Genomic DNA, 25,549 nt, shown 5'->3' with positions numbered 1-25,549 from the left:
TTAAACCTAACTAACCTAAGGACATCACACACATCCATGCCCAAGGCAGGATTTGAACCTGTGACTGTAGCGGTCACGCGGTTCCAGACTGAACCGCCTAGAACCGCACGGCCACACCGGCCGGCGGAGACCTGCAACAAACTACTGTTTCCCAGTTGTGATGACCAGACAGAATACCTTAAAAATGTTATCCTTACCACCACAGAATGTTCTGTTCCTTGAATTTCATCTTTACTGTGCTGTATCCCAGTCCCTTGGTGGACTGAAGAATGCCACAATGCGTTTTGTGCACAGAGACATGCTCTCCATATTTTGAATCATCAGCCTACAGCGACGAAATTCATTTACTATAAACAGTTGTGTGCACAGTGTCATAACAGTTGAGTGCACAGTGTCATTGTGTTCTTTAGGATAGCAAAAACACTAGCTGAATTTCGTTTACTAGTTCTTTTATCAGTTCCATGCCCTCTTCAGTCATGTGGGTCAACCTACAACGACTCTCTGGGACCAAGGTCCATTCCCCAATTTCCAGTATGACCATAGTAAAAGATCTCATAGTGGACTCTACTGCTATCTTCAACACCATGGGCCACTATTTTGTGGAGATTTTGAGGTCCACACACTGTCACCCTGCCTTCCTCCATTGGAAACGAGTTGAGGAGGCTCGGGCAATACCCTTCTCTTTTCAGAATCATGAGTGCTACAATGTTGCTTTTACTACAAGGGAGCTAGATAGGCTCTCACTTCATCCCAATCCTCTGCTCCAAAGCAGACGATGTTCACATGCAGATGTTGCAGCACATTTCACTCTTCCAGGCAAGCACTTTCTCCTTCATATGTACAATCGCATCTGGGCAGAAGACTCGTTTCCCAGACGCTGGCTTGAAGCCCAGTAAGGGTAAACACCTTCCTTCTACTACCACCCTATTTCACTCACCAGCTGTTTCCAAGGTGATGGAACGTATGATTCATGCCGAGGTGATATGGTGGCTCGAGTCTTGCAATTTACTAACACTGCACTGTGTGAATTTTGAGTGTGCCATTCTGCAGTTTACCATGTCATGAATGGTTTTCTGTGGAAATAAGAGACTGTGGCCATGTTTTTTTGATCTGGAGAAAGCATACAACCCCTGCTGGGGAACTGGTATCCTCCATATTCTCTGCATCTGGGGCTTCTGAGGCTGGCTGCCCTGTTTCCTTCAGGAATTTTTAAAAGAATGAGTTTTCAAGGTATGTGCAGCTTCTGCCTTCTTAGACACCTTTATCCAGGAAAACAGTGTGCCCCAGGGTTCTGTCCTGAGTGTCATCCCCTTTGCTATGACCATTAACCCTATTATGGCCTGTCTTCCACCAAGCATCTCCAGCTCCCTTTTTGTTGACAGTTTTGCACTCTATTCCAGATCTCCATGGACTTGTATTCTTTAGCAGCATCTTCAACATTGTCTCGATCGCTTTACTTGTGGAGCACCGACAATGGCTTTCACCTTTCTAATCACAAAAACATTTGTATGAATTTCTGGCGGCACAATGGGTTTCTTCCAGTCTCTTCACATCTTGGGTCTGTTGCTGAAACTACAAAATTCCCGGGGCTCATGCTCAAAATAAAATTTGCTAGGTCCTCCCATGTATCTTACATGGTTGCTTGCTGTAACTTGCCGCTCCATGTCCTACATGTCACTTCTTGGAGAGTGAGTTGGACCACCCTCCTCAGTTTCTACCGATCCCTTGTCCGTTCAAAACTAGACTATGGGTGTTTTGTTTATGCATCTGCACATCCAACCATCTTACACCATCTCAATACAATCCATCATCATGGCACTGGTGCCTTTTATAGTAGCCCAGTTAAGGCTGTATGCAGAAGCTGCAAAACTTCCAGCCCAGTTAAGACTGTATGCAGAAGCTGCAAAACTGCCACTATTACACTGACATGATGTTCTCCTCAGTGAATACACCTATTGTTTGTCTGCCATGCCTGGTCACCCATCCTATGCCTCCTTCTTCAATGACTCCTTTGACCTTCAGTATGGGGCACATCCCTCTTCTCTGTTACCTCCTGGATTTCACTTCCAACTATTGCTCCAGCAGCTTAACCTCATTTTACCTGCCACTTTCCTGATGGCGTGAACCCTTCACCACTTTGGCTTCATGTTGTGGCCCATGTTCACCTTGGACTTCATTCACTTCCTAAGGACACCACTCCAGACTTGCTTTATCCACACAAGTTTCTCAACCTACGCATGGAACTTTGTGATAGTACCTTTGTGTACACTGATGGCTCTTGGACTGACTGTGGTGTCGGGTGTGCCTTCGTCATTGGCTCTGACCATTTTCAGTATTGGCTTCATGAACCCTGCTCCGTATTACAGCAGAGCTCTTCGCCCTGTATCAGGCCACGCAGTACATCCAGCGACAAAGGCTTTTTGTTTTGTAGTCTGTCAGCAGATGGTGCCCGTTTGGCATCACCACTGATCTTTTCTATTCATGGGAACAAGCTCCTGGGTATTGAACCTCTCCCAGTGGCTTGGCTGATCTTCTCTCATCTTCTCTCACCATGAGGAGATCATTTTATCTAGGTTGCGTACTGAGCACTGTTGTTTTAGCCATTGTCATTTGTTAAGTGATGATCCCCTCCCACTTTGTGCTGATTGTCATCAACCTTTGAAGGTTCACCATTTCCTGAGTGAATACCCCTTTTTTAACCACTTACATTCTAATTTATGTTTGCTGTCTGAGTTATCGGCCTCAGTGAGACCTTCAGCATATTGGGAAAGCTAGTGCCCATCAGTACAGATGCGATGAACACAGATGAGTAGACTGTGTGATAGGGACTTCTTGGTGAGTAATAGGTGGCAGCTCCCAAAGTGGATTAAGAGTGCTTAGGATGGATTTCTCTATATGGCCCAGGAATAGGGTGGGTGGCCACTGCCACCAAATGAACAACATGTCACAACATCTGGTCAGTGCATGCTGGAAGTGGCCCAGTTTACCTCATTGAGCCTTCCTGCAAAAGCTCGTCTCTTTGCTCTTCCCCTCTACAGAGAATTTGACCTACAGAATTTTCCCAGTTTTTGAACCTGAAACTAATTAATTCATTACAGTTCATTGCAAACACACCGAGTTATTTGGCTCATTGCATCTGTAAGAATCCATGTGTAACACTTTAACAGTTAAGGCAGGTACCTAGACACATTTGAAATATCATCACAGTTTATGTGGTTGCAGTTACTAGTTGTTCCTAAAAACTAGGACTAGCCCTGAGAAGAAATACCAGAGATATGTGACCACACTTTCACTATAAATGCTTGATGCCCTTTCTGTGGTTCACTCACTGCTGCCTGCAGCACACTCCAAGTTGCCTCACTGATGAATCCATGACACACTTACAGCATAAATCTTTGCCTTGTCCATTCATCATCTGTGTCAGAGCATCTTGTAGGAACAACAACAGTAATCTAGCTAACATTACAAACTTTCATGCCCACCCTTTACCATGTATTATCCTCTTCAACTCTGTACTTACACTTAATAACAAATCATTCTTCTTCTTTGTTGTACTTATCTCATCCTTCACAAGATATCCTAAAGGCCTATTACTCCTTATCACTATGTCATAAAAAAATAAGCACACAAGTGCAGAAAGAAGAGATTAACATGAACTATTTAAAAAAGAAATAATCTGTGGTAAAGTCACTACAGTAGCAATTATGATCTAATGTCCAGAGAACAACTGCTTAAACCCTAAACTTCATCTCTCATCCTCAAGAAACCAAGTCAGTCTATTGTGCTTCACAAATCCTGAAATACTGCTAATGCGTTTATTTAACCAAAATCGCTTAACCAGCTACAACCTGTGTCCATTATACAACTCTATAATACTCAATAATTCTCTCTTCATTGTAATCCTCTGATATCTTGTAGGTTCTCCTATAGCACCCTACAGTGGTTCTAACATTTATTTTCTACTGCCATGCCCACTGTACCTCGAGCGACCACAAGTGGTATTACACTGTCATCACAGTCAATGACCCATCTCACAGTCATAGTATCTAAGCACACATCACATAAATACAAAAAATCCAAACCTAAGATACTGCTGCAACACTGATCTATATTTTACTTTGTCAGCTGTGTACCACAGTTTACAACTATCTTATTAGAAAATAGAACAATCAGGAGTGTGACACAAAAGTGGAAAGGAAGAGAAGAGCTCTTCACATCACTCGGGCATTCTGAGGATATCAAACCATTTACCTACAAGACTAGACACTTGGAGAACTCTTAAATTCCTAATTCAGATATCAACACTATTTACAACAAAGTAGGACTACTACCTACATTGACCTAAACTATCTTGGTACTCACGACCTTCCTCATCTCAGCAGAGCATTCTTTCTACACTGCCTGGTGTAATGCTGTTTCTACAAGCATAGCATTTCGTGGGATTTGGTGCATAGAGCCATATAACCTGTTAGCTTACATTGTGCATACACAACCATTGCCAATGGTTCATCCTTGGGCCTTCCCAGATAGCATAACAGAGTCCATACCTCTATACCTGACATAATGCAAAATAGGGCAGCAAGAAGAAGTCAAATCTAAAGAACAATGGATACAAGGACACACGAGCAGTTATAGAATGCACATGCTGCTACTTGCTTGTGGTGCCGACCACCATAGTGCTTTTACAATCCCACTTCTGACACCAGAATATTGGAGTTGGGAGTGCAAGAGTTGGGTGGAAGAGCCATTCTTCTATTTATTAGGAATGTGTTTAGCTTTTCAAACTGAGTGTTGTGGGTTTGATTGGTTGATGAGAGCTACAGAAGACCATCAGAGGAGTAAAGTGGCTACAGCAAGATAGGCCAGTGCACATGTGAACTCTTTATTGTTCCAACAAGCTCAAACAGCTGTAGGTACCTGTCCTCATCTGGTGTTGCAGCCTGCTATTGATCTACGGCATTTGCATTCTGCTGCATGGTCAAGCATCACTCTCACATTCCTTGATGCAGAAGCATTGTTCAGCAGTAGCTGTTAGACTCAGCATGGCACAAGTGTGGAATAACCTTCTGTAGTAAACATTCCACAGCAGTGCTGTGTTGGATACTGACACATTTGACTGGTGTTCTTGCACTGCTAGTGAGGCGACAGAGTACACAACTTGCCAATTCGACCAATGACCAGTTTGACCAGATGGCCAGAATTTATATGCGCCTTGTGATCACAATGGCACAACACTGAATCAGCGTATTGCTACACGTGGCCCACAATAGGGCATTGAGCCCCTCTCCTAAACCTGTGCCTTTTACCCTGGCATAAAGGCAGCCCTGGGTTGGCATAAATAAGTGTTGAGAAGAATGGCATACCAGTGTACATTTTTACAGCACTATTTGTAGTGAAGGTTTTAAAGGCTGATGACCTTGCTAACTTGACATGGAGTTTTATCTTTTTGCCTGGTCTCATGTTCATGTATATTAAAGTTTTTATTTCTCTCTTTTAAATTCTTTCTCACATATTTACATGTTTCTAGAATAAGAATGTAGGGGACCGGGTGGAAAGAAGACTTTTCAAAACAAGGCCCTGCAGGACTCTTGTTTGTCATGCATGGTATGTTGCTCTTATAGCTCTTTCTTGGCTCAAGACAATGACTGAGCTAGCAGTCATGCTACTGCAAAATATAATCCCATACTGTAGAAGTGCAGGACTGGGCAAAGTAGGCCTACACAGTTCAAACAGTGTAGAAGCTTCCTCTGTGTGCAAGTAAATGTAGGCTGTAGCATACTCTCTTCCGTGGCACATTTGGTTTTGTTGTTTGTGTCTGCCATTTAAAATTATATTGAAGCCACACGCCTAAAAATTTTGTTTTTAGAGAAGCTGTAAATCCGCTGGAGTTTGCCACAGTGGTATTGGATGCTTCCTCCTTTAAATGGAAGCTGGGGTTGGGATGTTTAGGGGGAGGAGACCAGACAGTGAGGTCATCAGTCTCATCGTATTAGGGAAGGATGGGGAAGGAAGACGGCCTTGCCCTTTCAAAGGAACCATCCCGGCATTTGCCTGGAGCGATTTAGGGAACTCACAGAAAACCTAAATCATGATGGCCGGACACGGGATTGAACCGTTGTCCTCACGAATGCAAGTCCAATGTGCCAGCCACTACACCACCTTGCTTGGTAAACCCAAGTTGAAAATCAGAAATGTTGTGGATGTATTTATTGTCAGTTTATTTCCATCAAACCAGTCATTTAGCTGGTCTGCAGCTTTATTAATGCTAGCTTGAAGGGGAGGGGGAGTGGCTTTTTTCTTAACATAAATAATAGTAATTACCACAATTATCAGTTTGAGTAGCTTAGTGCTTATCATAATTTGTTGCTACTATATTTTACGGAAGTAGCCAGGAGTGGTTGCTTGAATGAATAAACGGATGAACAAATGAACAAACTCTGCCTTTTTGAGAGACCGTCACTACAGGTGTGGAGTGATCTGATGTTGGAGCAGTGTGTTTGCTGTGGGTGTCCTGGCTGTGGGGAAGGGAATGTTTTATGTGACTTCAATAAAATGATTCCTTTTATTCAGATAGCAACTAAACATTTATTGGAAATATCTTTGCTCCAATACTTATTGAAGAAAGTAGATAAACTATCTCCAAAGGAAAAATTTACATGTTAGTGATGTACTTAATATAATTGCAAAGTTATTAAATCAAGAGTGTATCTGTAGTAAACCACATGTCTTCTCAAAAACTAAATCACATTTAATTTGTAATATCTGTCTTCATATTTTTCTCCAGGTACAGTCTGGATTTGGACGCACTGGAGAACATTTTTGGGGATTTGAAATGCATGGTGTGAAGCCTGACATTGTAACAATGGCAAGGGCAATTGGAAATGGTTTTCCAATGGCTGCTGTTGTAACAACACCTGAAATAGCTAAAACTATGGGACAGGTTTTGGACTTAAATACCTTCGGAGGAAATGCTCTTGGATCTGCTGTTGGACTTGCTGTTCTTAAAGTAAACATTTTCTTCATTTGTTTTCTTGTTTAATATTATTTTTTATAGTTACCCATATACAATGTGTCCATAATTACAGTACCAGTTTCAAAACTATGTAGAAAGAGAACCACTGCTCAGAATTTGGCAAATTTGAACAGCATATTATTGACACAGGGGGGAACTTCATGGGAAAAAAAAAAGAGAGAGAGAGAGAGAGAGAGAGAGAGAGAGAGAGAGAGAGAGAGAGAGAGTTTTACCAATAGTTGATACTGAAAAAAAAAAGAGAGTTTTACCAATAGTTGATACTGTAAGTGTAAGTGTCATAAATGGAGTTGGCTATGAATGTCAATGAATCGCAATACAATGGCTGTGGTTTGAGTTGCACATTACACCATCCATACTGTTCAATGTGTGTGACTGCACAAATTCAGCAATCAACAGTTGTGATACTGCTAGTTAGATAGGCCCATCCACCACGGCAAGGTCATACCACATCAGATGGGAAAAATTGGTTTCTGATTAATTCGTACTGAACTTGAATTAAGTGTACCTTACCAATACCAATTAGCTACATTTTACTATAGAACAAATTTGAAGCATGGTGGTGTTTTCATTTTTATCAAAGAAACAAATAATTTGGAATATGAAGTTATAAATGTAAGTTTTCTATGTGTGGAAGCAGTTTCTGAAGTTTCAGCAATAATGATACCAAGTCAAAAACTAATAGCTGTATCAGTATACCACCCCCCCCCCCCCCCACACCCCATAGCAATATTTGCTAATATTAACATAGACATTATGTATAATTCCAAACATATGAAGCACCCATTAGACATATTAAGATCATTAAATTTCTGCTGTCTAAATGACAAACCCACCAGGCTCACTGCATGCTTAGATAACAAAATCTGCAACTTTCAGCCAGATAAAACTGAATTTGATACTTTAAACCTTGGGATAGCAGATCATGCAGAGCTGTGGCTTAGGCCCCCTCTAAACAACAAGACAGACAGTTCAGCTGAACTAGGAAGAGTCATCATCCCAATCAATAAACATAAATTAATCAGTTAAAAACCAATCTTAATCGCATACACTGGGATATGGTACTCACTAATGTTATGTTTACCACTGATTCAACACAGAAATTTTTAGAATTATTAGTAGAAAACCTTGACTCATATTGTCCTAAATATCACAAAAAACACACACAGCAGAACCAGAGTAATAAACCTCAAGAACTGAGAAACCGGTACACACCACACCTGCAGAAACCTATGGAAGAAATGATGGTGCCCTATAACAGATTGCAACAGACTGAATCTGAGAAGGAAAATTACACAGCAAGAAAAATGTATAGATCAGAAATTATTGCAGCCAAGAAGAAAGCCAATAACAATTACATACTCAATTCGACAAATAAGTGTAAAGCAGCATGAAAGTTATCAAAAAGTAGATAAGCTGTGAAAATAAACACAACAACATTCCAATTAAGCCAGACATGCACATTTCTGGCTCAAATAAAAATCTCACTGAAGATGCAAATAAAGCTATAGCTTTGCTTCCAGCTCTAGATAGTAAGCAACATGACAACTTATGCTGGACTTGTGTATCCTACAGACAGGTTAGCAAAGAAATTGCCAAACTTAGCAACTCAAAAGCTGAAGCCTTCTGTAAACTTTCGGGTAATCCAAAAAACAAATAAAGAAATAAATTCTACTGCCGATAACCAAAACCATCTACCAAGTGCTAGATGAAGGAATCTTCCCTGATTGCTTAAAAAGTTACTATTGTAACATCTGTCCACAAGAAAGATGATAAAGCATCTCCTGATAACTATCGTCCCATCTCACTCATACCAATCATAACAAAAATTATAGATTATTGTATGCACAAACAGATGTACCAGCACTTCAAACAAAATAATCTACTTAGCTCCTCACAATATGGTATGAGACCTCATCTTTCCACTGTCAAAGCAATTGAAACTATCATCACAAGAATGTATAATTCTTTTAAAACTAAGAAAACAACCTAGTGAATCTTCTAGACTTGAGGAAATCTTTTGACACGATCTGCCACAGTATACTTATCAAAAAGCTACAATACTACGAAGTTGAAGAGAACGCTCTTCACCTTATTGAGTCATATCTAAGCAACAGAAAGCAGATGGTAACCATAAACAATCAAAGGTTAGACGCATTACCTATGCCAAAAGCGACTCCACAGGGCTCAATAAGGGTCAATTCCTGTTCAATGTATAAATAAACAATCTTACCCTCATTCTTGCTGTGTCAGGCAGTATTGTATGTGAGTGATACAACACTGATCACACAAGTTGACAATCTGCAGGAGCTGCAACATAGTGTAAATATAGCAATGGATCATTGCACTACATGGTTCCAGGCAAATTATTTACAAATTAAGAACAATAAAACTGAAGACATTGTTTCTATTTAAATATCTCCAATGAAGTTCAAAAATTAATCAAACTATCAGGTTTCCACATAGATCAGGAACTCAGCTGGTCGAGTCATACAGAAAAATTGTGATTGAAACTTTCTCGGGTGATTTATCTGCTTTACAAACTGAGGAACAATGTAAAAAAAACCGTACAAGTATATGCATATTTCTATTTTTCCACTCCCACCTTACCCATGGATCTCTTTGTGGGGTAACTGCCCCATTTTAAAAGCTGTATTCCGGTGGCAAAAAGGCTATCAGATGTATAGCAGCATTTACTCCAAGGGAAATTTGTAAAGATTTCTTCAAAGAGCTCAGTATTATGATAGTCCCAAGCCTCTATATGTATAGTTCCCTGCTCGGTGTTAAAGAGAATTTAAATAATCTTAACCTTAAGATGTCTGTGCATGATTGCAACTCAAGAATTGGACAATTAATTGATATACCCAACAGTAGGCTAGCTAAGGTTCACAACAGCCACAAATATCTAGGCCCCAGATTTTTCAATAGAGTCCCAAAAGCAGCCCATTCTGTTCACTGTAATACATTTAAGATTGTTCCAGTAGAGTGGTTTAAGAAGGAAGCATACTACTCTGTAAGAGTATGAGGAATCACTTTTTTAGTTCTGACCACTGTCATACTAAGTTGTAAAAAATCATTGGTTTAAAGGTTCCTGCATATATAATTTTTACATTATATGATGTAACAAATTGCTACCTGGTGAGCAAAAGACACTCACAGCATTCACCAGTGATGGTACAGGTAACAGGATCCACAGGACTCATCTCCTAATTACGGCCCCACAATAAACCCTTCACATACAAAACACAGTCACCTTTGCAGAATAAAGTAGTACCGGTTGATGTGCATGTGGAATTTCCATTGCCCATATTCCACAATTCTGTGTATTGAGACATCCTTGAAGATGGAAATGGACTTTGTCTGTCTATAAAATATTCCATGGCATTCATTGTCCATTTCCATGTGAGTAAGAAATTCAAGAGTGAAGTTTGATTTGCTGGCAGGTCAGCACAAAGCAACTCTTGAACATTGCTGATATTGTATGGACAGCAATGCAGGACATATAGTAGGATTTTATGCACCAGTTTGACAGCCATGTCCAACAATCTGGCAATTCCCCAAATACTGCATGTTCGTACACCAGCAGTCAACCCCTGCTGCAATGCTGTGGCCACGTTGTAAGCAGACATTAGTTCAACTGCTTTCCTCCCTCTGCTACACTGCACATCAAAAGAAACTGTTCTTTCCGACTGTTGTAATCATTTTCTCCAGATCTTTAGCAGACATCAGCCTTTTTCCACACCCTTGAGTGTCCAGAACTTCTGCAGGGTTACTGGCATACAGTCACCATTCTTGTAGAAGAGCTTTACCAGTAGTGTGCGATCCTTCATGGAGACAGTCATGTTGAGTGTCTCAGATGCAAACTGAGGAACAGCCATATGCTGCACTTCTGTTGGTGTGCATATTCCGATGCTTACAGTTCCATCTATTGGTTCTCTCTCTCTCTCTCTCTCTCTCTCTCTCTCTATCTATCTATCTATCTATCTATCTATCTATCTCTCTCATGCCATTTCTCCCCACATCAATAATATGGAGTGCAAATTTGACATCATTCTGAGCAGTGGTTATGTTTCTACAGCATTTTGAAATTGAAACTTTAAGTATGGACACCCTGGGCCAGGGGGTTATTTAAAAAGTTTAGATAAAATAAAGATACAATTTAAGTAAAACACAAAGAAAAGTTTCAATTTTGCAGAATGCAATGGTGCTGTTTTCTCCATTGTAGCACTGTTGTGGCCAAAAGGTAAGAAATAACTTTGTATGATGCATTGTGATGAGCAACGAAACATGGCTTGCTCAACACTCTTGAGGATGGGCAGTAATTAACACAGCAACAATTAACACTGAAAAATTGTGTATATCTCTTTTTGGTCAAGAAAGGACTAATCACAGTCTACTGACTCAAGTCGGAAGGCATGTCCACTGTTATAAATTAATTTCCTTATTTGTTTGATTCTGTTGCTGGCCTTGTCATCTTCTTTTCAGGGGTATATAATGGTCTTGGATACTTTCTGTACAAAGAAATCAAAATCTTCCAGAACTGCAAATGTTTATTGGGTCACGAGCTACAAAATTAATATCTATCAGCTTCGAAACTCTAACTCCATACAAATGTTTCCACAGAACTCTTCTCCACTACTACTCTAACCTGACTTTCTCTTAAAACTCTTCCCTCTAGCAAGAACAGTGATTACATTTGAGGTAAAGAAGTTGAAATGATTTACATCACTATCAAAGACACTGTTTTGATTAACTGATATATAATTAACAAAACTTAGTGAAAATAAATTTACGTATTTTCTGATTAAAACTTCAGAATCATCCTACTCACATAAAATATAAACAGCAACGCATGACTAATGAATTTGGTAAACATAGTTTTATGAACTGCTCCAGTTACAAATGAAAGTTCATATTGTGTATTAAGTTTGATTACATCGCAATCTACATCCATAATCTGCAAATTACTGTGAAGTTCATTGCAGAGGTACTTCCCATAATAATTAATATAGGGTGATAATTGGGCTAAACAATGTTCCAGGGCTTTTAGCATCTTCTGGAGTTAGAAATTATTGTATTAACAGAATAGGAATGTGTATACATGAAATTCCAGATTACTGTAATCTTGAAAATGAAATAGTATAACCAGCTTTATTTGTAGGACTTCCAAATATTCCAAATAGTGTTATGCAATGAATACAAAATGTGAAAGTAATAAGCACAAATGTAAACACACAATAACATAATAAAAGATACAGTGTAATGAGAAAGTTATTAAAGATCATGTATCATCTACTTCTGTATGAAATCCAAAGCTGCTACATTACACCTGTTAGTCCTATTTGATACAGTTCCCATGAATGTGAGCAATATTCTAGAATGGGTCAAACGAGTTTTTTTGGAAGCAGTCTTTTTTGTAGACTGACTGCATTTCTCTGATATTCTGCCAGTGAACTGAAGCCTGCCACCTGATTTACCTATGACTGAGCCTGTGTGACTAATACTTTTCATTCCATATATAACAAACTTAATAGAAAAAATATACAATTGCATGCAAACTGCAATAAATGCTGAAAGTACAAAGTAATGAATATGTAGACCCAACTGAAAATTTGTACCAGACTTAGATTCATATCCAGACAGATTTACTGATTATTGTGAATGGTGACTGTAACTATTTGACTATCTAAGCACGCTTCCAAAAAATTTTTGGTGACCATTATTATATATGAAACCTTATCTTTCCTTATAGCTATAGCGTATGTATATTAATTTAAATCATTAGTTTTTTGTATTTGTGTGTTTGTGCTGCTTAACAGTGATGTTGCTATTGCTTTAGTTCATCCATTACAAATGGATTGTAATAGTACATGTATCTATTTTGTGCAAGTGTATGCGGAGTGTACTGTAATTTTTGTGTTGGTTGGAGATGATGAGGATGAGGATGAGGAGGAGAGAAGGGAAATACTGAAACCTGGTGCCAGCACATAACCTCCTGCTTGCAAATAGCACCACAGGGCCACCAAGCTTAATGTCCCCATTTGACGTATCACCACAAACACTGTCACATTGCGGAAAGGTTTGGTATTTAACAATCATATTTCCACAAAGTACAGTGATCAGTACAATTAGCTCTCCTTCCTGTGCTGGCCAAATAATGGCACTGAAATTTTTTCGACTATCAGGATTCAAACCAACTTACCCTCAGGTTGAGTACAAGCGTGTGTTAGCGACCTCAGCCACTGAGGTGTGCTGATGTTATTGGATGACTACCTCACTGTGTACTTTGCTCTGATTATCTGCCGTCATAGGCTGGCAATCATGTGATATGAGCTATGATTGGCTCACAAAAATGCATCGCACAACATAATGTCAATTTTAGTGCTTCGGAAGCTACTGTGTTGTATTTTGTATTTGGTGAAATTTGTATTCATACTTTTATAATATGGAAATATCCAGTATACGCATTGCTGTTCATCCAAGATCTTTTCAAAATGCATTGATTTTGCCTAATTGAAAAGTTTTACAGCTCCAGTGAAAAGTATATTGGCACTTTAATATGGAGAAAATGTACTTTCACCTGGGGTGTAGTGTTTTTCCACCTGGGAAAAAGTGTATTTTCAGCTGGGAAATCCAGGAAAAATCTGAATTTTTTTTTATTGTTCATGTATACATCCTGAAAAAAGCAAGCTACTCACACAAACAACTGAGTTTATTCACAACAAGAGATATATGTACTAAGGCACTACTAGGAACAGCGAAAGCTACCCCTAAGTCCGTATTCCCAAGCAAAGTCCAGTTCAAGTCATAACAGAGTTCTGTATATTGAAAGTGGAGACCCCTAGAATAACACTGTAGCCAGTATGATAACAGGTTAAGTTGTTTGGGGGAGGATACCAGACAGCGAGGTCATCGGTCTTATCGGATTAGGGAAGGACGGGGAAGGAAGTTGGCCATGCCCTTTCAAAGGAACCATCCCAGCATTTGCCTGGAGCGATTTAGGGAAATCGTGGAAAACCTAAATCAGAATGGCCGGACGCGGGATTGAACCATCATCCTCCCGAATGTGAGTCCAGTGTGCTAGTCACTGTGCCATCTTGCTCGGTGGTATGATATCACTATTGGCGTGCACTCTACTGCTTGCATCATAACACACAGAATGCCAGCTTATACGAGTGTCTGGCATAATCCTGTCAGAGGGCATGTCTGTGGGGTCAGAGGCATCTAAGTAGTGACACCGCAGTGGTCAGTAGTCTTTTTGTGCCAGCTACTGGGTTTCCATTGTAGGCATTGATGGTGACACACTGCATCTCCATTAATTTTGTAAAGATAAGTAGTCACTTTTTCAGTATAGTGTTCACTGGAGCCTCGCGGAGCGGCTGCGTGGTTTGAGGCGCCATGTTACAGATTGCGCGGAACCTCCTGCCGGAGGTTCAAGTCCTCCCTCGGGCATGGGTGTGTGTGTTGTTCTTAGCATAAGTTAGTTTACATAGTTTATAAGTATAGGGACCGATGACCTCAGCAGTTTGGTCCCTTAGGATTTCACACAAATTTGAACATTTGTTCACAGGCTCGAGATCAGCCAGTCCATTACATTAATATTAATCATTCCACAATGTAAGTTAAGAAGAGCAATTATGATAATCCTCTGTCTAGCACACATGAATTTAATTGTTTTCAGAATGTTCATCTGTTTGTTTTCTACATCATGCCAGTCTCTCCCTTGACTTCGAGTACTTACCATACCCACTAGTTCCCGCTACACACACCCACACACACACACACACACACACACACAAATCTCTCTATAGGGAATGAGTCACATTCCCATCTCAAACAACAGCATGTATATGGGTGTTTCATATTTCTCCCTTCACTCATTCCACTTCACTGAAAGCTCCACAATTCCTTCTTGATATAATTTGTGATAAACTCTCTCTCTCTCTCTCTCTCTCTCTCTCTCTCTGTGTGGGTGTGTGTGTGTGTGTGTGTGTGTGTGTGTGTGAGGGGGTGGGGGTGGGGGGTGACAAGTGCATACGTTATGAGTGTTTCTTGATTATACGACAAAGTTTTTCCCAAATTCGTCATTTAAAGAATACATGGTAGTCTTGTATTAGCAGATTAAACTGTTGTTGCTGAGGTTCGTTTTTATATTGTTTAACTGATTAATATAGGGATTGTCTTACATTTACAGATGAAACTTTGGCTATTGAGGTTTCGTTCAAATTTATTTTGAACAGCCCCAAAGGATAGGGCATATTAGACAATATTTTTATTTGAATAGGCTTCAGATTTCCTGATAATCTGAAGTGCTAGAGACAGTATTGGCCTTGCTCAAATAATCATGTCATTTAACTTGTGGCACTAGTGCAAGGGATACATGAGAACTGTGAACTAGTCACTGCAACAACCTAATGCACTGTTTAAAACTCAACTATTTTGTGAAACAAATGAGGAAAAAACATTAAATTCTATCAGCTTACAAAGTTTTGTTGTATTTGAACAGGTTTGTAATAAAAGTTTTCATACATGTATGGCTGCGGTATACATAAATTTATGCTGCATTTTAAGTAAAGATGACATTCAAAGGCAAGAATCTTGTTATTCAAAAACCATTATTTATTTATTTATTGTCCTCTGAATCAATACTGTACATGACATGCACATGGTGATGCACAAACATACATTTGTTGTTGGACATTACGATAATTTGCTGGCATGAAGTAATATGCCAAAAGTTTACACAAACATGAGTTTACATACATATTTTCTGAGAAGTTATGAACACACAAATTACATACTTAGTTACACATTTGTATTTTAGAGCTGTATTCCTCTCACACATATACACAACAGTAACTGGTTGGATATTCTTTCTGCACTTAATTTGCTTAGTAGCAGATGGTATAGATGCAAGATTTTTGCACGTACTTGCATTAATGTTTTACTCTTTAGAAAATTCTTTGCTGCATTATTATTTTATTTTTATTTTTACCCATGTGGAGCAAAAATTCACTTGCACTGTAGAAACAATGATCAAGAAGAAATGATTTTAATTTTGTATTGAATACTTTCAGGTACTTACTGTTTTTTATTTCTGATGGCAGGATGTTGTATATTTTAATGCCTTTGTTGAGGGAGAGTTTTTTAGTGATCGCGAAAACGTTATGGAGATGATAGATAAACTCCAGTGGAAGACTTTGCAGGAGAGATGCTCAGTAGCTCGGTACGGGCTTTTGTTGAAGTTTCGAGAACATACCTTCACTGAGGAGTCAAGCAGTATATTGCTCCCTCCTTCGTATATCTTGTTAAGAGACCATGAGGATAAAATCAAAGAGATTAGAGCCCACACAGAGGCATACCGACAATCTTTCTTTCCATGAACAATACGAGACTGGAATAGAAGGGAGAACCGATAGAGGTACTCAGAGTACCCTCCACCACACACCGTCAGGTGGCTTGCAGAGTATGGATGTAGATGTAGAAGTACCATAGTCATGGACATTTACATTTTTATTAAATTTTGTAATATTACTTTTTACAAATTTGCATAGTTCTAGTGTATACAGGCTGCCAAGAGTGGGATGAGCAACTTTTGGAAGAGAGGTCTGTAGCTATCACTCTGCTTTGCCTTATTAATTATTCTTATAGAATGTTTGGGCTATGTGTAGAATCTCCCCAGAATATAATACCATAGTGCATTACACTGTGGAATGGTACATAGTAGTCTGTGTGAACAGTTTCTGGGCTTGTGCAGTATGCGAGGATTCGTAGGGCATAGCACACTTTGTTTAGCTTACTATTAGTTTTATTAATGTGTGTTTGCCATTTTAGATTATAGGCTTAGAAATCTTGTTTCTGTATTTGGCGATATTTGGGAACTGTGTAACTTCATATTAGGCATAATTTTATTTGTTCTTAGGTGAAAGTTTAGGTAAGTGGTTTTCTTTGTGTTAACTATGAGCTTGTTTTTCTCAAACCAATCACCAAGTTCGTCTGTATTTCCATTTATGGCCTCTTGGAGTTCATGTTCATTTTTGCTTATTACAAGGATCATATCATCTGCGAAGAGTGTACTGGTGCTGGCATTGATGTTTAGCGGTAGGTCGTTTATGTACACAAGGAAGAACACTGGTCCAAATATTGAGCCTTGGGGCACACCTTGTGTAATATTACAATAGCCAGAGTAGTATGTTTCGATATGTCCTTGATTGTTATGTTTTATTGACATTTTTTGTTTCCTATTTGTCAGGTATGAGCTGAACCAGTTTAGTGGGGTGCCTCTGATGCCATATGACTCCAGTTTGTTGAGAAGAATCTTGTGGTTTATGACATCAAATGCCTTGGACAAATCTAGGAAGATCCCCACTGCTTTTTGTTTTTTGTCTAGAGAATCTAGGGTGGAGTGTAAATACTTATATATGACAGTTGTCATGGATTTGTTTTCTCTGAAACAGTGCTGGGCATCAGATAGTGTCTGGTTCTTATCAAGAAAATTTATTAGTCTTTGGTGAACTAATCTCTCCAAAAGTTTACCAAACACAGGTAACAGTGGTATGGGTCTGTAATTTTCTGCATTGAGGTTTTCACCTTTCTTAAAGCTTGGGATGACTTTAGCCACTTTTATGCAGTTTGGAAATGTTCCTGCCATCAACGATCAGTTGTACACATTTGAGAGTGGGAGAGCTATTTTGTTTATGCAGTTTTTGATGGTAAAATCTGGGATGTCATAGATTCCAGATGAGAATTTATTCTTGAGGTACTTTGCACTTAGTACAATTTCTTCAGTAGTAGTTTTCCAGAATAGAATAGATCCTACAAGAGTTGTTATTTTGTTTTGTCTGTTGGGTGTGGGTTTGTTGATGCTTTGAAACAGATTTTTAACAATATTTTCATAGTAATTGTTGAAAATATTTGCAATTTCTTGTGGATTAGTAACCCTGGTGTTGTTGTGGATCAGAATAGTGTTTTCATGTTTACGTGGCTGTTGATTTGTTTTGTTCCTTATGATGTTCCACACTGCCTTCATTTTGTTTGAGGATGTTGCCACGTAGTTGTCATTTGCTATTCGCTTTGCTAGTGCTATGACTTTTTTAAGGATTTTGACATATTGCTTGATATACACTCCTGGAAATTGAAATAAGAACACCATGAATTCATTGTCCCAGGAAGGGGAAACTTTATTGACACATTCCTGGGGTCAGATACATCACATGATCACACTGACAGAACCACAGGCACATAGACACAAGCAACAGAGCATGCACAATGTCGGCACTAGTACAGTGTATATCCACCTTTCGCAGCAATGCAGGCTGCTATTCTCCCATGGAGACGATCGTAGAGATGCTGGATGTAGTCCTGTGGAACGGCTTGCCATGCCATTTCCACCTGGCGCCTCAGTTGGACCAGCGTTCGTGCAGACCGCGTGAGACGACGCTTCATCCAGTCCCAAACATGCTCAATGGGGGACAGATCCGGAGATCTTGCTGGCCAGGGTAGTTGACTTACACCTTCTAGAGCACATTGGGTGGCACGGGATACATGCGGACGTGCATTGTCCTGTTGGAACAGCAAGTTCCCTTGCCGGTCTAGGAATGGTAGAACGATGGGTTCGATGACGGTTTGGATGTACCGTGCACTATTCAGTGTCCCCTCGATGATCACCAGTGGTGTACGGCCAGTGTAGGAGATCGCTCCCCACACCATGATGCCGGGTGTTGGCCCTGTGTGCCTCGGTCGTATGCAGTCCTGATTGTGGCGCTCACCTGCACGGCGCCAAACACGCATACGACCATCATTGGCACCAAGGCAGAAGCGACTCTCATCGCTGAAGATGACACGTCTCCATTCGTCCCTCCATTCACGCCTGTCGCGACACCACTGGAGGCGGGCTGCACGATGTTGGGGCGTGAGCGGAAGACGGCCTAATGGTGTGCGGGACCGTAGCCCAGCTTCATGGAGATGGTTGCGAATGGTCCTCGCCGATACCCCAGGAGCAACAGTGTCCCTAATTTGCTGGTAAGTGGCGGTGCGGTCCCCTACGGCACTGCGTAGGATCCTACGGTCTTGGCGTGCATCCGTGCGTCGCTGCAGTCTGGTTCCAGGTCGACGGGCACGTGCACCTTCCGCCGACCACTGGCGACAACATCGATGTACTGTGGAGACCTCACGCCCCACGTGTTGAGAAATTCGGCGGTACGTCCACCCGGCCTCCCGCATGCCCACTATACGCCCTCGCTCAAAGTCCGTCAACTGCACATACGGTTCACGTCCACGCTGTCGCGGCATGCTACCAGTGTTAAAGACTGCGATGGAGCTCCGTATGCCACGGCAAACTGGCTGACACTGACGGCGGCGGTGCACAAATGCTGCGCAGCTAGCGCCATTCGACGGCCAACACCGCGGTTCCTGGTGTGCCCGCCGTGCCGTGCGTGTGATCATTGCTTGTACAGCCCTCTCGCAGTGTCCGGAGCAAGTATGGTGGGTCTGACACACCGGTGTCAATGTGTTCTTTTTTCCATTTCCAGGAGATGGGGATGGGGTTGTTATTTTTTAGATACTTAAACAGATCTCTCTTCCTTCTGCAGGAAATCTTTATACTAGTTGTTATCCATGGTTTCTTATTGGGTTCTTTGGTGTGGTGTGTTTGAGTTTAAGAGGAAAGGCAATATTGAAGTGATATAGAAATGTGTTTAGGAATGATTCGATTTTGTTGACTGTATCATCTGCTTCATATACTTTGTTCCATGTTTCTGCTGCTAAGGAATCATTGAAAATTTTCATGTTTTCATTGCTGTAATTTCTTACTTTAGTTGTGTATTTGTTGTTGCAGCCGAAGGGGAGAACATTTGTGAGGTATAGGACTTGGCCACAGTGATCACTATAGCATGTATCCAGAGGTTCATTTCCTGGTGGGGACAGTTTACAAATATCTGCTCAAGTGTGTTTTTGGTGTTGTTTTAGCACCTTGTGGGGAATGTTACTATAGGATTCAGACTGAATGAGTTAGTGAGATTCAGTAGGGATTCTTTCACACACCCTGTAGACTGGAAATCAACATTTAAATCACCACATAAATTTAGTACCTTTTTGTTTTGGTGAAGTTTGTTTAGTAGTATTTCAAGGTTTTTTAGGAAGACGCATACATTGCCTGTTGGAGAATGATAGATACATGTTATGATTATATTTGCTTCAAGAATTTTGATTACAGCTGCCTCAAAATCATTTTCTTTATTTAAGTGGTCAAACTGGTCAAAACTTCTATAGCTTATGGAATATTTTATAAATATGGCAGCACCTCCACCTTTCTGGCTCCTGGGAAGCGAATGTGTAACCAGGTATGCTAGCTGAACTAGTTTGGTCTGGTTTCAGCCAATGTTCTGTAATGCAAATGACGTTTGCATATTGTAGGTCTGTTGTGAATAGGAATTCGATTTCTGGAAGCTTGTTTGTTACTGAATGCACATTTTGGTCATATAGGGACTAGTTGTATGTATATGGACTCTGATGGCTCTTTATTGCCTCTGCGGAGGTAGGGGGCTTGGCCATGCAAAATTTTCTAGATTAAACATCCTACCCGCGTTGGCGTAACCTGTATGGTTTACACTGGTTTTGTCTTTGGGTGCAAGGTTTTTTACAGTTATGTTTTGTTTGTTAAATCTAAGAGGTATTATAGGACAGTTTCATCCTTTTTTTGCTCTACAGATTGTGATATGTGAATTGCGACTTCTCTTCTGCCAAGGTTGTTCAAGTGGAACCCATGTCGTGTGTAGTGTTCTCTGCGAAATTTGCTAGCTTCAATTATGGTCACATTTGTGAATTTTGAACAGAGTTTATAGATTTGTGAGTTTGTGTTTGTTACATCTGTGTTTACACGCAACCCTGTTTTGAAGGTCGTGTCTAAATGGTACATCCACTAGGAACACTTTCTTTGATGAAATGCACAGTAGTTTGTTTCTTAGTGTTTTTAGTACATTCTGGCTGTTGTTGCAGGTGACGTCATTTGCTTGGGGATAGACGTAACCAAAACTTAGAATGTGGTCAACTTCATTTAGAAATTCCAATATATTGCGGCCTTGGCTATTGCCCAAGATGATTGCCTTAAATTTTTGTTCACTCGTTTTTTTTGTTTTTCATGGACTTTCGTAACCATTTCCACTTTGTAAGACGTGTTTGCGTCGTTTTCTGACGTATGTTTGTCTTACCTGATATTGGACCTGGTTGCTCTTTACCTTTTGAGCTGCTGGTGCTACGTCCATCATTACTGGAGTGATACTTAATTCTGTATCTAGGTCAATATTTTATTTTCGTTATGAGAAGCTAATGATTTACCAAGTGAGTTGCAAATGAGAAATTTGGTCACTATATGTGTATTAGAATACCCCAAAAAAATTGTTCCCAGCTTTTAATCAGCTTTAGAACAGTATGATGACATTAGGACGAAATGAGGAGGAAAATTAATCCAGAATGAAAAGACTAAAAAATGAAATAAATCATATGAAGCTGACTGTAATTGTTCCACGAAAATAAATTACGACAGACAAACACTTTGTGAAGATTATCCATGATTCACTGTTGCTCAAATACAGTTACATGGAAAGTTTGAGGAGAACAATTACCCAGCTTGGCTGAAAACTACAAGGAGTGTGGGGAGGGGGGTGTTGAGCAGGCGGAAATTTCATTGTGCAGTCAACTGTCAACCATAGGAATGTAAACTGCATACCTTGTCTTTTTATGAACATTAATCATGTTTCACTGCAGTTTTCCTGAATTCATTTGCACTTTGAATCGAACTGATTTTAAAATTGGACAGATACTCAACCATAATATAAATGTGTGCAGAAAAAGCTAGAATTCTAGATGGGTGCCAGTGGCGTACTTAAACGTGTTTTGTGCAGCGGTGTTGTTGATGCTCACTGTGAGGTATGACGGGAACGATTGGGGGTGTGTCAGCTGCTGGTTGTACACAGCCAGTGAGAGAGCTGCGGGCAGATGATATGTTTGGAAGTAACATAAATTGTAACATTCTCGTGTCAGTGTAGAAGCAAAATCTGCAGTGCATCCACCAAAAAACAGCTGTGTTCTCAAGTCCCACAGTAACCACAACCACAGGAATAGCAACATATAAAGAAGAAACAGCCATATATTTGTGGTAATGGAGATATAAGTTTCACAGCTGTCCTGTTAGCATGATAATGATGACGATGATTAAAAATAGTGATACCACAGACAACAGTCTAAGTAAACTAAAAAGGCAGTGAAAATAAAAATTGATGTAAACAATTTCTTTTTTTGTTATTGTTATTTCTCCTTGTGTTATCACAGTATAGACAATCAATAAATGGCACGAATTTAAAATACATGTAACATCACCCTTCCAGACTAATCCCTTACATGAATAAAAGTTTGTAATTCTGATTAGTCAGAATATGTTAAAAAATACTTTTCTCAAGGAGACTCTTGAAATTTTGGGAGTCATCTTATATTCAAGGTCATTGTATAGTAGAGTAAATAAAGTATGTTTGTCATACTGCTTGAGGTGGTAAATCTTATTTATGCTAAAGAGAATCTTATTTAAGTCATATCAATTACTTTTAAACTTAGTTTACCATCCAATGTATCATTAAACAAAAAATTAGCCAACTAAGATCATTAGCAGGTTATTTTCTAATATGTGTGAAGTATTTATAAGTGGCTTTTTTTTTACTGAGAACACTGATGAAAAACTTTGATTCTAAAGTGAATAAATATCTTAATACTTTTCTGGTGGAACAAGCAATAGTGTTCTGTGTTGTATACAGCTATTGAGATCACAGTGGTTCTGAGAAGAAAATAAGTATTGTTGTACACATAAACAGAATTATATGTGCTAATTGAAACATACCAAAAGTCTAAAGAGAGTTAAGCAGCATGTTGAGCTTCTAAACACACACTCCATGTCTGTAGCATTAAGGCTTTATTACTTCAGGCAGCACTTTCCCTGAAGCTTAACATTGTTTTTTCAGCAACAGACCATTTTGTGAAAGCAATCTAAATTGATTGTCTACGGAGATTTATTTATTTAGTCCATTGATCATTATGCAAAATTATATTGAACTTGACCGAAACCTAGTGTTTGCAAAGGAACATAAAGGTTATTTGTAGGCCTACATTGTACAAATTACAAATATTGCACATTACATGCCACTACAGTACTGAGTTTTAAACATGATGCCTGGAGAATAGGCACCCCAAAGAACCTGGATGTCTCACAAGATGCCACATAACACGGAGTACCCTTTGCTTTTTGACCTGTCTTGTTGTTCCCAAGTGGTGGATTGTCAATTCAGTTTTGTATGTACAGGAACCTAACATATTTTGTCTCTAGTGATCTACTTGAGAAATGTCAGAACATCGTCAGCATTTGGTAGCAGTTGGTGTTCACCAACACTGCAATCTGTTCCATCTTGCATTCAGTTTGATTCGTTTGTGCCCAATCAGTGCACACATTATCTTCCAGGCTCTCTCCCCCTGTTAAAAACTTCAGTGCCTCATAAACACAACACTGTGCCTCAGTGTGTCATCGCCACAAACTTGCTGCTTCATCTGAAACGTTTTGGTATTGGTTTTGCCTTATTTGTGGCTTAACTTGATGTTTGTCAGTTGTTTCAACTATGACATACTCAGTTTCTGCTTACAGTGCATGCGCTAACTCTCTGTTTCTGGGACAAGAGACTACGTGTTCTAGTTCTAGTACACCACATTGCCACTGTGCACCCAATCTCTGAAAGTAATGATTGTACTACGTGTATTGAAGTTTGAATATTCACTTACTGAATAGAATCAGTGGTACTGTGAATATTCTCTAATAGATATTTCAAATGAATTTGTGTTTAGTATATATTTTACATCATTTGGCCATTTGTTGAACACATTTATGCTCACGTAGCTCAACTTTTTGTGACATTAACTCTTATTAGGTGGTACAATGTAAAAGTTTCCTTTTGGTCTAATGTGTTCCAGTTTTTTCTTGCTCTGCTCCCCGCAATAACCCTAACGGCTCGCTGTTGGATTCTGAAAGGTTTCATTATTCTTGTGTGTTTTGTAGTTGGCAGATATTGCATAATATTTGTTTGCAAAAGATTCAGAGCTAAACCATGAGGAGGGGAGTCAAATGAAAACCTTAATATTTTTTTTAAGAAGTGGAACACAAGTGTGCAATTTTTCAGTGTAATCTCCCTGTCGTTCAACGCACTTCCTCCATTGCGTAGGAAGTGCACGGATTCCTCTGGAAAGAAATTCTTTTAGTTGCCTACGCAGCCACTCATGCGCCACCTGCTGCACTACTTAATTGGAATTTCTTTCCTCCCATCACCCCTTTGAGTGGTCCAAACATTTGGTAATCATTCGCTGTGAGGTATGGTGAATGTGGCTTCTGATGTGGCACAGTATTAAAAGTGCAGGTCACCAATGCTACTGTGGCACTCATCTCGCGAGCACTCTGCACAACTTAAGCACTTCATGAATGATGTGATGTGTTGAGCCATGACTAATGTTCAGATCTGTGGTTATTTCATCCATTGGCACACAGCAATTTTCCATCCCAGTGGTTTAAACTGCTGCAGTAGACTCTGGGGACTGAGAATCTGTCACAGGAGTCACCAGTTTTGAACTTTCTACTCCACTCATACACTTGCTACAGTGATAGACATGCATCACCATACTTTATCTTCAATCACCAATAGATTTCAGTAGGTTTCATTCCTTCGCCACTCAGAAAATGTATGCCAGAATGCTGTTCTTTCTTGGTGCATGTCACATGCAGGGCAGGCGTTTTGAATTGATATTGCAGCCATGTTTTGCTTGTCTGTAGTATGTTGCTACCTGTAGGGCATTCCTTATATCATCGGTAACAGAACTGCCAGCTTACTGAATAAATGTTGATTTTTAGTTACACTTTTAAAGTTTTCATTTGACTCCTCACTTTGCATGTGCATCTTATTTTGTTACTGTTTTAGTAGCAGCCTGTTGATGGAATTAGAGTTTTGGATGAGTGATACTTTTATCACTGGCAAAAATTGTGCTCTGTACATGATAATATATTTATGTTCAAAGCTCATTAATGTAAACTGAAAAAAGCAGTTGGACCATATACTGCTGGGGTTGCTGTTGATGCCCCTTATTTTTCGCTGTAGCACTGTACTTGCATTTGTGTAGTCAACTATGTAAGATGCATTTTGTTGACACCATCTTCCACAAACATTTCCCAGTGACTTAATATTGTCTGCACAGTCAATAGCTTCCATGAGACAACATAAAACTTCCATGAGACAACATAAAATTGACTCGGGGTATTTTTTTAGTAGAAATTTCATTTAAGTTTTACTATGCTGATAATTTTGCTATTTCCCATTCTTCAGAGAGACATGAAGTCTCTTGTTTTTTATTTGATGATTCCCTACATTGTTTATTCTGTGGTGCATTTATTTGTTCTTCTTACTAACTTTCTTATCAGGTCAAAATTAATCAAATGCCTTT

The 25,549-nt window shown here is 39.7% G+C and overlaps 1 protein-coding gene across 4 annotated transcripts in view; it reads left to right on the top strand.

Annotated features, from left to right (window-relative positions):
* Nucleotides 1–25,549, top strand: part of LOC126175080 (alanine--glyoxylate aminotransferase 2, mitochondrial-like) — a 149,652-nt gene that overhangs the window by 108,285 nt on the left and 15,818 nt on the right. For all 4 annotated transcript variants that reach the window (XM_049921609.1, XM_049921610.1, XM_049921612.1 and 1 more), the window contains exon 8: nucleotides 6,785–7,006. In XM_049921609.1, the coding sequence (XP_049777566.1) occupies nucleotides 6,785–7,006 (222 nt within the window). The remainder of the gene's footprint in view (nucleotides 1–6,784; nucleotides 7,007–25,549) is intronic.

The sequence above is a fragment of the Schistocerca cancellata genome, chromosome 3 (genome assembly GCF_023864275.1).
Source record: "Schistocerca cancellata isolate TAMUIC-IGC-003103 chromosome 3, iqSchCanc2.1, whole genome shotgun sequence".
NCBI lineage: Eukaryota > Metazoa > Arthropoda > Insecta > Orthoptera > Acrididae > Schistocerca > Schistocerca cancellata.
This window is presented reverse-complemented; position numbering and strand designations above follow the sequence as displayed.